This window comes from Loxodonta africana, chromosome 12 (genome assembly GCF_030014295.1).
Source record: "Loxodonta africana isolate mLoxAfr1 chromosome 12, mLoxAfr1.hap2, whole genome shotgun sequence".
NCBI lineage: Eukaryota > Metazoa > Chordata > Mammalia > Proboscidea > Elephantidae > Loxodonta > Loxodonta africana.
In genome coordinates, this window is record NC_087353.1 from 77043689 (window position 1) to 77057464 (window position 13776).

General features: G+C 40.2%; 1 protein-coding gene across 1 annotated transcript in view; it reads right to left on the reverse strand.

Annotated features, from left to right (window-relative positions):
- The window catches only part of DNAH3 (dynein axonemal heavy chain 3), a 189675-nt gene that overhangs the window by 69578 nt on the left and 106321 nt on the right, over positions 1 to 13776 (reverse strand). The window contains exons 39-40 of the mRNA XM_064294796.1: positions 11395 to 11524; positions 6012 to 6257 (exon numbers count right to left, since the gene is read on the reverse strand). Of these exons, the coding sequence (XP_064150866.1) occupies positions 6012 to 6257; positions 11395 to 11524 (376 nt within the window). The remainder of the gene's footprint in view (positions 1 to 6011; positions 6258 to 11394; positions 11525 to 13776) is intronic.

The window sequence follows — 13776 nt, forward strand, 5'->3', positions numbered from 1 at the left end:
TGCTGCTGTTGTAACTCAAACTCTTAACAGAGTGCAAGGGAGGGAAGGGAAAAGCAGCAGAAACCCAGGAAGACAGATGACTGCTATTGTCTCTGCCACCTTCAGCTCTGTTTTCCTCTCTTCCACTGAGAGAATAAGGCAAACTTTTCAACAGAGAGGCGAGTGACTTTTAAAAGAGCACACGGTGAAAGTGAAGAGAGGGGGATTTAGTACTTTCTGGACAAGTAAATCCCTGGGTTAACAACCAAGGATTCATGTCAGGTGATGTGAACTTGACATTGAGAGGATCCCCCAAAGGCCTGCCTGTGTAATGTTCATTCCCCAACTTGGTTCCTCTGGCATTTATTTGAGAGATTCATTTCCCCGGGGCTCCTAGATCATGGAAAGCCAGCACACAATGCTCTAAGAGGGCAGGGAAGGCCTCTCTAGAACTCTCCCCATGAGACCCTTGTAGAAAGGTTAGAAAGGCATTTTAAGCTTTTTAAAGATGGATATAAGAAAATATACTCAAAGCCAGATACAAGAGCCACATGCTGTATGATTCCATGTATATAAAATGTCCAGGAAATGCAAATCTATAGAGGCAGAAAGTAGATTTGTGGTTGCCTGGGGTTGAAGATGGGGACAGTGATTAATGTAAACGGGTGTCGTGGATTGAATTGTGTCCCCCAAAATGTGTGTCAACTTGGCTAGTCCATGATTCTTAGTGTTGTGTGATTGTCCACCATTTTGTCATCTGACATGATTTTTCTATGTGTTGTAAATCCTACCTCTGTGATGTTAATGAAGTGGGATTAAACCAAAACAAAAAGTGGGATTAGCAGCAGTTATATTAACAAGGCAGGACTCAACCTACAAGATTAGGTTGTGTCTTAAGCCAACCTTGTATCTGTCTTTTGAGATATCAAAGAGAGAAGTGAGCAGAGAGACATGGGGAACCTTATAGTACAAAGAAAAAAAAAAATCCTTTGGACCCGAGGTTCCTGCACTGAGAAGCTCCTTGACAGGGGAAGAATGATGAAAAGGACCTTCCCCTAGTGCCAACAGAGAGAGAAAGCCTTCCCCTGGAGCTGGTGCCCTGAATTCGGACTTCTAGCCTCCTAGACTGTGAGAGAACAAAATTTTTTTTGTTAAAGCGATCTACTTGTTGTATTTCTGTTATAGCAGCACTAAATAACTAAGACAGTAGGCATGAAGGATCTTTTGGGGGTGATGAAAACGTTTTAAAGCTGGATTGTGGGATGATGCACAGCCAGGTAAATTTACTAAAAACCACTGACTTGAACACTTAAAATGAGTGAATTTTATGCTATGTGTACCTCAGTAAGGAGCCCTGGTGGCAGTGGTAAAGAGTTTGGCTGCTAATCAAAAGATCAGCAGTTCAAATCCACCAGCTGCTCCTTGGAAACCCTATGGGGCAGTTCTATTCTGTCCTATAAAGTTGCTATGAGTCGGAATTGACTCGACAGCAACGAGTTTATACCTCAATAAAGTTGTTTTTCAAAAAATAAAAGTATGCTTAGCCTTTAAAAACATGCCGTTTGATTTAAATGGGCTCTGAATAGTAGCTTGCCAATTTCTGACCAAAGTAGATAAGAAAGCACAGGAGAAAAGAGGAATGACATCACTGAAAACAAAAATGGAAAGAATCTAGGCAGAATCTCCTCTAGCTATAGTGCAGACAAAGCTGGACTGAGAAAAGTTACTTCAAGAGACTGCATGGGGGGGGGCAGGAAAGTCCACCTGATAGCTCCCCAGTGGCCGCCCAGGATGCCAAGACACGGGTTAGATCCTGCACAGAACACCAGGCAGCTGTTCTTTTGCCCTTCCAGGAACCCATCTGGGAGGCCTGTTCTCATCTTCTCACCATCCCCTGGCCAGGCCATCTTTCTATAGTTGATAGGGGCAGCAGGATCCCAGACCACAATGAGTGAAGAGGTGAAAGTTGAGGCACCAGAAATTCAGTGAGTTGTGTACCCCACCCCCACCCCCCCAAAAAGAGTAAAGAGCTACAGAAGCCCTACTGTTGAGGAACTTCCTTTTTTTGAATGCTCACCGAGGAAACAAACAGAAATGGCTGCCTCCGACAGATGGTATTAGTTGACCACATCATGTGGTCATTGGATCTTGGCCATCCTATTGCTCCTTACTCTTGAGCAAAGTTTACTGCATTTGAGTTCATTTTTAAGGCATTTTATGAAAACATAATTTATCCTTTTCACATTCAAAACCAGTGAGAATTTTGACAATTAGTAGGAAGAGAGGTGTGTGATTACCATGGAGACAAAGTAAAGCCAAACTTTCCATGGACATGTGCACAGTGGTCACTTGTAAGGGCTCATTTTAGTCTTACAAGACTTTTCAGAACCAAACCTGCTTTTAAGTAGAGTAGCTGCTGCAAGAGCAGTTATATGGAGAAACCAGTTTGCAGTGTGTGTTGGGAATTATGGCATCAAAGTAGACAGGAGATGTTATAGGAGAAAGTTACCTAGAAACTGACTGGGAGTTGGGCATACCATCTGCCCTCTAGCTGAGAAGGGAAAGAAAGATGCTGTCATAAAGTGGGCCAAGAGTAGGGTCAAGGGCAATTCATGCACTATCTCTGTTGACCCAGAGTGTGAACAGATTGATCATGAAGGATGAGAAAAGTGGGAAATAACATATAGAATCTGTGAAAAAACAGTGTAATATATATCAGGTTTCTTTTTTTTTTTTTTTTGGTAAATAGGGATTCAAGCCCTAAATGGTCTTTGCTGTTGTTGGGTACAGTCAAGTCAATTAGTGACCCTGTGTGTCAGAGTAGAACCTTCCTGTAGGGTTTTCTAGGCTGTAATCTTTACAGAAGCAGATCACCACGTCTTTCTCCTGTGGACCCGCTGGGTAGATTCGGTCCAACAACCTTTTGGTTAGCAGCTAAGCACTTAACAGTTGCACCACCAGGGCTCCTTAAAATAATGTGACAAAAAGGTAAAGGAACATCAATATGGGAGATCAGCCTGAAGAGCATACCTTCAATCCTTATTAAATGCAGGACTTAGAATAAGATTTCAGGAAACTGCTTGGTATCCTCAATAGGGTGCGAAAAAAAAATAATTTTTTTTTTTAATATATAGTCAGAAAGTCATCAGAGAAACAAGCTAAGAGAAAAAAGCAAAGAGATGAAATATAAAGAGCAATGGATGAGCTAATAGAGATGATGATGATGGTAACAGCAATAACAATTTTTAATATTTATTCAACCCTTTCTATATGCCAGTCTCTATTCTACATGTTTTTTAGATGTATTAACTCATTTCATCCTCACAAGAACACCACGAATACATACTAATATTATTGTTTGCATTTTATAGTTGAGGAAACTGAGAGAGGTTAAGTAAGTTCTTCAAGGTCACCTAAGGAGTAAGTATTGGAGCCAGGATTCAAGTCTTTCAATTCGACTCCACAGCTTATGCTCTTGATCATGACTCTAAGAAAGGAGGGCAATGAAATAAAAAATACAACTGCAGAATTAAAATCATTCAAGGCAGTAAAGAGTATAATTGAAATTATGGGCTACTGACATTAATGGTAAGAATCAGCAGCCCACCTATGAAGGGCAAAATATGAAAACAAGGAAAGAGAAGATGATAGTCATAGATGCCAGAGGACAGGTGGCAACTCATAGACAACTGGCCTTTCCAAAAAGCCAAACCAAACCTGTTGCTGTCAAATCAATTCTGACTCATAAGGAGGGACTAAAACTAATGGAAGAGAAGCCAAAATCAAAAGCTATAATAAAACAAAACTTCCTGTGCTATCTGAAAGGCTTCATCATGTTCCAGGCAAAATAAACAAAAGGAGACTGACATCAAGACATGGCCTGGTAATCTTGGACTATCATGACAAAGAAAAAACCTTCAATAGAACATTAGACAAAGAACATAAACAGGCCAAGCAGAACATATGAAAAATAAACAACCACTAAGTATTTAAAAAAAAAGAACTCACTTCAAATAAAAAGATTAGAAAGTTAAAACAATGAGATACTATTTTCATATTCAAATCACCGGAGATTTCAGACAAAAAGGATAATAATCAGTGTTGGTGAGGGCATGTGGGAAATTTAGCAAGCAAAATGTGGAAAGTGTATCGACCTTCTGACTCAGTATTTCTATATATAGGAAACTATCCTAAGGAAATAATCATGGGTTAGGAAAATACGTAGCTATCAGAATGTTGTTTATTACAGTAGTGTTAATGATAGCAAGAACTAGGAAACAGCCTATCTAAAATACATAGTCAACTGGTTGAATATATTATGGCACATCCATTCAATTTTTAGCATAATCATTAAAATTCATGTTGTAGAAAAATCGTTTAACAAAGCAGAAATATGTTCCCAATATATCAAATGAAAAAAAAAATTTTCAAAAGAGTAAGTACAGAATGATTTTCTATTTGTAAAAATAAAACTATAGGCACAGATATGTGTCATAAAAATGTTAGTGGTTGTTGTCTGTTTTTAATTGTATCTTCTATTTTTTATATTATCTGTTCACATTGATTTTTTCCTTGAAAAATAAGAAGGAATATACAGCTGTCTAATGGATTGGCACAGGACTCCCATACAGTTCATCTGACAGACTGACCACATATCACTCGAAGTGCCCCAGGTGTGCTGGGGAAAGAGGGAAGGACAGCGGCACCTGCTTGCTCATTCATTTTTCGATTGTTAGGAAAAATTTCAAACACATGGCACCACTGAAAATATTGTATAGTGAACATCTGTATACCTACCTTCTAGAATTTACCATCGGCTTTTTCCTCGTCTTATCATATACTTGTTCATCCCCCTATCCATCCATTAATGCAACTTATTTATTTTTACAACTTTCAAAGTAAATTGAAGAGGTCTGCACTCTTCCCCCTAAATACTTCAGCATGTGTATAATTAACTAGGGATTGATATTTATGCTTTTCCTTTTGATATAAAATTTACATACAATGAAATGCACAAACATTACGTATCTATTCACTGAGTTTTGACAAATGCACATATCTATGTACTCCAAGTCCCTCTCGATATATACAACATTGCCATTACCCCAGGAAGTTCTGCCTCATGGCCCTTCATATATATATTTTATAATCACAAAAAATAAGCTACCTGGAGAGGATTTATAGTATTAGTATTTTTTGTTAAAAATATGCACAGAAAAACTGGAAAAAATATAAAAAGTGATTCTCTCTGAACAATGGGATTACGATTGATCTTTATTTTCTCCTATTTCATTCTTTGCATTTTCCAAATTTTATATAATGCACAAATATTACTTGGATGGTAAGAAAAAGCAGTAAAAGCTACTTAAAAGAAACATCATTCCATTTTTTAGCAAGTGATGTCACGCACAGAGAATATTTACAGCCATTAAGGTGATCATTTTAAAGATAATGTAGACAGCATAATGGTAATGTTTCTATAGGATATTAAATTACAATTACAAAATTAAAAGAAATATTAATACCATGATCACCATGATGTAAAATATGTAAGTACATAGAACAGGACTAGAAGAGAGTTCTGTCCCCTGGGGCCTGTGTTTGGATGATGGGATTACAGGTCTTTTCTTTTTTTTTTTGTCATAAAAAAATATAACACCACAATTGCCAATTTAATGTTTTTCAAGTGTACAATTTAGTGACATCAATACCATTAATAATATTGTGCAACCATCACCAATATCTGATGACAAACTTTTATGGGTAATTTCTTAATAAAAATACAATGCTATGTCACATTTTTATAAATAAAAACAGCAGTTAAAATAGCCCATAAGACCTTGACTTCAGGGTCACCCATCTCTTACAAGTACGTGGGCCAGTTCTGAAAAAATGAACTTGCCAGTCAAGCTACAGAATCTTCCTTGGTTTCTGTAAATGCTTACTTACATGGTTCGCCCCTTTTGGGTAGGTTTGAAAAACAGGATACAAACCATTATACTATAGGACACAACAAACATGTATTAAATTACCTCTTTCTGGAAAGATGTTATTTTTGGTGAGTTTGACACTTTTGGGCCTCGGGTGGTTGTCATCCATGCCCATAATCAAGTTGCGGAAAAACACATCAAATTTCTTTCTGCTGTCCGCGTTGATGGTGCCAGCCACAGTCCACACCAAGGCAAAGAGGAACAGGCCTTGCAGCCAGAGGAAGATCTGTTGGCTTGTCAGACCTTCAAATAATTCACTTTCCTCCTCTTGTACATCCCTGATTTCATCTAAAAGAGGGGAAAAGGAACCTCAGAAAAAGGTGTAGAGTGATGCCACAGATGAAAAGGATATGAACTGACTGGCTTTGCCTGTGACCAACTGATACTGGCTGAGAGACCATCCTGCCAGATTATCTACATTCATCTTTTTTTTTAAACATTTGTAACAAACTTAGGAAAAACGCACGGTTCTCCCTGTTTTATAGATGAAGTCACTAATGCTCAGAGAGGCCATGGGTCACACAGCTAGGCCGTGGTGAAGCTAGATTTGAATACAAACCTGACTCATCCCAAAGCCCAGACTCTACCACTAAGCCAGTGCTTCTCAAACTTTAGTGTGCACATAAATCATCTGGGATCTTGTAAAAATACAGGTCCCGGTTCAGGGGGTTTGGCAGGGTGTATGGAGGGAAAAGAGCACTCGGGGCAATCTCCAAGTTGCGGCCCTTCACCCAGTTTCAAGATGAACAGACATGGATAGAGGCAATGAGTCAGCAGAAACATCTTCACCCCTCTTGTCCGGCTGCCTCAGTCAGGGGCCTTTCATATTTGTGGCACCTCAGAATTATCATTCCACACCTTGTCTGATGCTCCCTGGGACTTGTGTGCAAGGCAAGTGTCCCCCTCTGTACCCGCCTCCCCCCCACACAAACTCTGGAGTCTGGAGTGGGACCTGAGTAGGGCCTCTACATTTCTAACGAGCTTCCACGTGACGCTGATGTTGCTGGTCCCTACTACTGTGAGTAGCAAGGCACGGCAGAATGCTCTCTTCTTTTAGATGACAGGAAAGCTCAAGAAAAAACTAAGAACTAGATGAAAGTTGTCTTCCACATGCTCCCCTCTCCCTTTCAACATTCTTCCTCATCCCTTCAGCTCCCCTCTCCCTTTCAACATTCTTCCTCATCCCTTCAGACACTTTTCCCCCTACTCATGCTGCCCATGGTTACCCGGGAGTCTTTGCTGCATTTTATCACCTGGTCTTTCTGCTTTAGTCAGTTTCTAGTGCTTTCCTGCTGCTTCTCTTTCCAGCAACACTTAAGAACATTTGGTGCTCCTCTCCAGTAACAATGAGCACCATTAGCATCCAGATCTTGAGTTCTAAATACCCCTCTTCAATATAAAGAACCAGGACTTCTTAGAGAAGTGGTTGATTACAGACTGTGTTGAGCCAGGAAAAATACAGTGTGGAATATCCTGTGGTGTCAAAAAATGAGGAAGTCTTAAAAAAGGATGGGTATGTGTTGCAAGGATACAGGAGCCAACCTGGAGTCCCCAATCTCCAGTCATTTGAGCACCAAATAATTATAGATTTGGATTATAAACCATAGAATACAAAAAATACCCATGAGTCCATACTTTCATCAACAAATAATTGAATAACTAAGTAAATAGGAAAGAAGGGCAGTTCTTCATTACAGAAGAATTCTAATTAGTAAACGTAGAAAGAATAGAAAAAAGAAAATAGAAATGGAAAATTTCCATTAAGCATACACCACTGTAATAATTATTGCAGGCAAGATCCACCAATGGATGCTAAAATTAGTGGGTGAGTTGGAGGAAAAAGATGATATTTTTAATGTCTGAAAGTATCTCCCTCAAGATATTAATTACAAGAAAAAATTAGTAACTTTACAGTGGAGAAACGTGGCTCCAATCAAAATTAACTTCACCACTACAGTTGGTGTTGCTAGGTGCTGTTGAGTCGTTTCTGACTCGTAGAGACCCTACGTACAACAGAAAGAATGAAAGACCGTCCAGTCCTGCACCATGCTCACAATTGTTGCTATGTTTCAGCCCATTTTTGCAGCCCCTGTGTCAGCCCATCTCATTGAGGGCCTTCCTCTTTTTTGTTGACCCTCTACCTTACCAAACATGATGTCCATCTCTAGGGACTGGTCCCTCCTGATAACATGTCCAAAGTACATGAGAAAAGTCTCACCATCCTTGCTTCCAATGAACACTCTGGTTGTACTTCTTCCAAGAAAGACTTGTTTGTTCTTCTGGCATTCGTTGGCTTGTTCAATATTCTTTGCCAACACCATAATTCAAAGGCATCAACTCTTCTTCAGACTTCCTTCTTCATTATCCAGCTTTTTTTTTGGCAACTGGTTTTATACTTTACTATTATTATTATTTTAATTGTACTTTAGATGAAGGTTTATAGAACTAGTTTCTCATTAAATAGTTAGTACACATATTGTTATATGACATTGGTTAACAACATGTTGACACTCTCCCTTCTCAACCTTGGGTTCCCTATTACCAGCTTTCCTGTTACTCCTTGCCTTCTAGGCCTTGCCCCTGGCTGGTGGGCACCTTTAGTCTCATTTTGTTTTATGGGCCTGTCCAATCTTTAGCTGAAGGTTGAACCTCAGGAGTGACTTCATTACTGAGCTGGAAGGGTGTCCGGGGGCCATACTCTCAGGGTTTCTCCAGTCTCTGTCAGGCCAGCAAGTCTAGTCTTTCTTTTTGAGTTAGAATTTCGTTCTACATTTTTCTCCAGTTCTGTCTGGAACCCTCTATTGTGATCCCTGTCAGAGCAGCCAGTGGTGGTAGCCAGCCACCATCTAGTTGTAATCCAGCTTTCTTATGTATCGGAGATGATTGAAAATATCATGGCTTGGGTCAGGCACACCTTAGTCCTTAAAGTGACATCTTTGCTTTTGAACACTTTAAAGAGGTCTTTTGCAGAAGATTTATCCATCGTATGATTTCTTGACTGCTGCTTCCATGGATGTTGATTATGGATCCAAGTAAAATGAAATCCTTAACAACGTCGATGTTTTTTCTGTTTATCATGATGCTACTTACTAGTCCAGTTGTGAGAATTTTTGTTTTCTTTATACAGAGGTATAATCCATGTTGAAGGGTGTACTCTGATCTTTATCAATAAGTGCTTCAAGTCCTCTTAGCTTTCAGCAAGCAGGTTGTGTCATCTGCATATCACAGGTTCCTAATGAGTCTTCCTCCAATCCTGATGCCATGCAATATCCCTCACCAGTATTAAGACATATCAGCATCAACATTATGTATCCCTGATAGGATGCACTGAGAATGATACATCATCACTCCTGTGTCATTGTAACCAAAAACGCATGATAATTTCAATCTAATTATGAGAAAACATCAGGCAAGCCCAGATTGAGAGACATTTTATAAGATAACTGACCAACGCTCATCAAGCATCAAGATTATGAAAGACAAGGAAAGACTGAGGAACTGTCGTAGACTGGAGGAGCCTAAGGAGATAGAGGGGACATTGATGGTTCAGTGGTAGAATTCCTGCTTTCCATGCCAGATTCAATCCCTGGCCCATGCACCTCATGTGCAGCTACTACTCATCTATCAGTGGTGGTCTGTGTGTTGCCAAGATGCTGAACAAGTTTCAGTGGAGCTTCTAGACTAAGAGGGACTAGGAAGAAAAGCCTGGCAATCTACTTCTGAAAACCAACCAATGAAAACCCTATGGATCACAACAGTCCAGTCCACAACCAATCGGGGAGCTGGCGCAGGACCAAGTGGCATTTCATTCCATTGTGCATGGGCTTGCCAAGAGTTGGGAGCTGACTCAAGGGCAACTAACAACAAAAACAAGGAGATGACGATGAAATGTGATGTGGCATTCTGAATTGGCTACTGAAACAGAAAAAAGACAATTCATGGAAAAACTGGTGAAATTTGAATAAGGTCAGTAGTTTAGTTATTAGTACGTACAGTAACAATATAAATTTCCCAGTTCTAATCATTGTACTTTGGTTAGGCAAAAAAAGCTGAATGAAGGGTATACATGACTCTCAGTACTCTTTTGCAACTTTTCTGTAAGTCTGAATTTATTTCAAAATAGAAAGTTAAAAAAGTCTTTAGTTTACTTATCTCAAGGCCTTGTTAACCATGCATGCCATGTTCTTGCATTTTAAAACTGACAGAACAAAAAGTTAAGACATAATAGAGTCAGGTACATCTTTGTTCAAACCAGTCTCCACTTGTTAGTACAGTGTGCATTTGAGCACTCTCAAGAGGATTCATAGCTGTAGATTTGGGAAGGCAAGAGATAAGCCACTCAGAGCTGAGGACAATAAGTCTATTTCTGGTATTTAGTGCCTTTTTCCTAAAGAACACATTATATAAGAACAGTAAACAGATATTGGAAAAACATGCAAAGTTTTAAAAATAATGCAACTATATGGCGTAGTATGCAATTGGTGTACTTCTGAAAAAAACTGCCTACAGATTTAATTTTAGAAAACTAAGTTATCTTCAGCCAAAGGAGGCATCATTCAACTGTTCACCATATAACATTTTTGGTCTACACCGACAATGTCTTTGAAAGAGATGGACTGGGAAAATACGTTCATGTGCCAGAAGTTGTAAAGAAGATCCATTTTGAGTTTGTTATATGCTGCCTTGAAAAAGAAATGGCATTTGATAAAAGTTCTCCAAATGGAAACATCTTTTGTCATTTCCAGCAGAATTCAGTGAAATTTGATTTATGCACAAAAGTTGGAGATATCTGACTTAACCATGAGAAGTACAGAAATCATAGAACCATTGGTTTAAATGCCTTACAGAACTTCCCTATTTTTGGAAGCGAATGTGATCAGCTCTCTTACACATGACTGTGTATTTGTGTGTTTTGTCACTTTATACTTTTGTAATGTAGTTTTTTTTTCATAAATGGGGGGGCATCTGGCAATATCGGGAGATCAAACGTTAGGAGTCTGCATGATAAATATAATGTAGGTTTTCTTAACATGGGAAAATACCCTCTCTATTTTTTCTTCAGAATCTTTATTTCTCAGATAAGAGTCCTGCGTATCATCTAAATTTATTTTCCTCCAGTACACTCCTGTGAAATAAAGTGGTACAGGAATTATTACTCCCATGTGTGGATGAGGAACCTAAGCTGAGGAAAGATGGGGTCATTTGCACAAGGATACCCAGCAAATCAATGCCAAAAGAAGGCTAAAGTCAATACATACTGACTCTTTCCACTACATTTTACTATCTACATTCCAAAGGCTAGCTTGTTCTAGACCAAAAGCCCTGTCCCATTGTAACTCATAGGTGGAAGAGAAGGGTAGGGGCAGAAGAAATAGCCAAGGCACCCCAGCCTTCCCCTGGTTTAAGAATCATGGTTAGCACTTACCAAGCAGAGAGGAGTACAGTCTCATCATCGAGAAGGCAAGGTGGATGGGAGACGTTTGGACCACAAATCTACACTGAAGGCGGGTAAAATCCAGGCAGGGCTGGACGAGCCACATGAACATGTCATCAACCTGAGAGTAGAATGCTATGTGAGAACTGGAGGCATTACCAAAAAGTACGTTGAAGACCAAGTGCTTGGTCTACCTCGGGGAGGCTGGAGGTGTTGGTAAGATTGCTGATTACTTTTGAGTGTCGGTGCATAGGAGAAAGCCCACTGGCACCAAGCTCTGCCCCCACCTCCCGCCTTAATGATCCTAAGTCTGTACAGCCCACAGGCCATGCTGACTCAGTTTCCTATCCTCATCCCTTCTGTCCTACTTCCCAGAGCTTGATACACAATGAGGCTCAGTGCTACTCTAGTTCGGCTGTACAATGCATGAAATAGGTTGAGGGCCCAGCCACAGAGTTTGACTTTGTTTTTATAAAAACGTTAGGCATTCTGAACAACTGATTTATAAATAATTGGCCTTTGTAAAGTGGAAGGGCTGTATAAAGTGGCCATAGGAAGTGCAGAGCTAAGTTTGGGGTTCATTTTCAGTAATTCACTTATTTCCTTCCTTTCTTCCTTCCTCCCTTTCTTCTTTTTTCAGTGAGGGGGTACAATAATTCTTGTTTGCTCCCCACCCCATTTAACCTTTTTAAAAAATTACTGGACTCACTTTTCCTCTCTTAGTGTTTTTTCATGTTTACTATACTTTATTTGTGATTCTCACTGTAAATTATCTTAAAAAAAATTTTTTTAGAAGCAGGTAAAACATCAGTAAATACATATACCCACAAAAAAATGCACATATATGTGTGAAAAAAACAGGTGCCGCAGTGTCAGTTCTGACTCATGGAGGCCCCATGAGTGTCAGAGTAGAATTTGTCCCATAGGGTTTTCCATGGCTGATTTTTCAGAAGTAGATTGTCAGGACTTTCTTTTGAGTCATCTCTGGGTGGACTCGAACCTTCCACCTTTTGATTGGCAGCCAAGCATATTAACTGTTTGCACCACCCAGGGACTCCAAACCTGTTGCCAGCGAGTTGGTTCCGACTCACAGCGACCCTATAGGACAGAGAAGAACTGCCCCAGAGGGTTTCCAAGGAGTGGCTGGTAGAGTCTAACTGCCGACCTTTTGGTTAGCAGCTGAACACTTAACCACTTCACCACCACGGACTCCAGGTTTGTGAATATGTATATACATGTGTATAAATGCATTTATATGTATGTATGACTACCTGTATATATATGGATATGTGGTATATTCAACAAATACTTACTGAGCATCTATGAATTACATTGTTCTACATACTGGGGATAAAGGATGGATAAGATAGACAAGGTCCCTGCCCTCATGGAGCTTACAGTCTGGGGGAGGAAGAAGACAAACAATAAACAACTAAGCAAGCAAGGAAATAAAATACTTACAGACCATGAAAAGTACTAGCAAGAAATAAAGGTGCTACAATGGAGAACAACAGGAAGGGTTTAAATAGGGTGGTCAGGGAGGGCTTCTTGGAGGAGGAAACCTTTATGCAGAGACCTGGATGGCAAGGCTGAGCTACCCATGAGATGACCTGGGGCAAGATTTCTAGGAAAAGGAATTGAAAGTGCAAAAGCCTTGAGTTGGTAAGACCTGAGGTTTTCTCCAAACAGAAATAAGGCATGAGGGTGGAGAGTAAGGACTCCGGCTCAGGAAGGGGGTAGGTAGTGAAGTTGAAGAGAAGGGCAGGGTCAGATGGAAGACCCCTGTGGACCCTGATAAGGTTTTAGACTTTATGCTGAGGACATTGGGGAGTCCCTGGAGGAGTTTTTGTGTATGGGGATTTGGCAGTTTCCAACGTGTGTAGACTGGCCCCTGAGAATGCACGTGCATATGTGTTTGTATAAAGGTCTGTGTTTATATAAACTATCCCACGCATTTAAGTGGTGACAGTCATAGGGCTATGCCACAAAATTCCCCGAAGTGTTTCTATGGTGGGAACAGGACCTGACTCAGACCCTTCCTCACTTCTCTGTTACTGCAGGAAGGGACAGGAGGCACTACAAACACGGTTTCTCCCTGTTTCTCCCCTTCCTGCTTCCCTAGTCCACAGGTGTGGCCTGCAGCTGCCTAGCCTGAACTTTCACACCTCTTTTTGGAAGGGAAGAAGGTTAAGAGTCACTCTTCAGAGCTACAATAAAAGCATTTCCAACTGGTTCCAGCTCCTTCGAGGTGGGAGGTATGGGCCCTAGGTTACTCAAATGGAGGGTGGCAGGGCAGAGAGAAACACAGCTCTTCCTAACTGGGCACATCTCTTTGAGCAACTTCTAGAGATGTTTCTGCTTGTGGGGCAATGG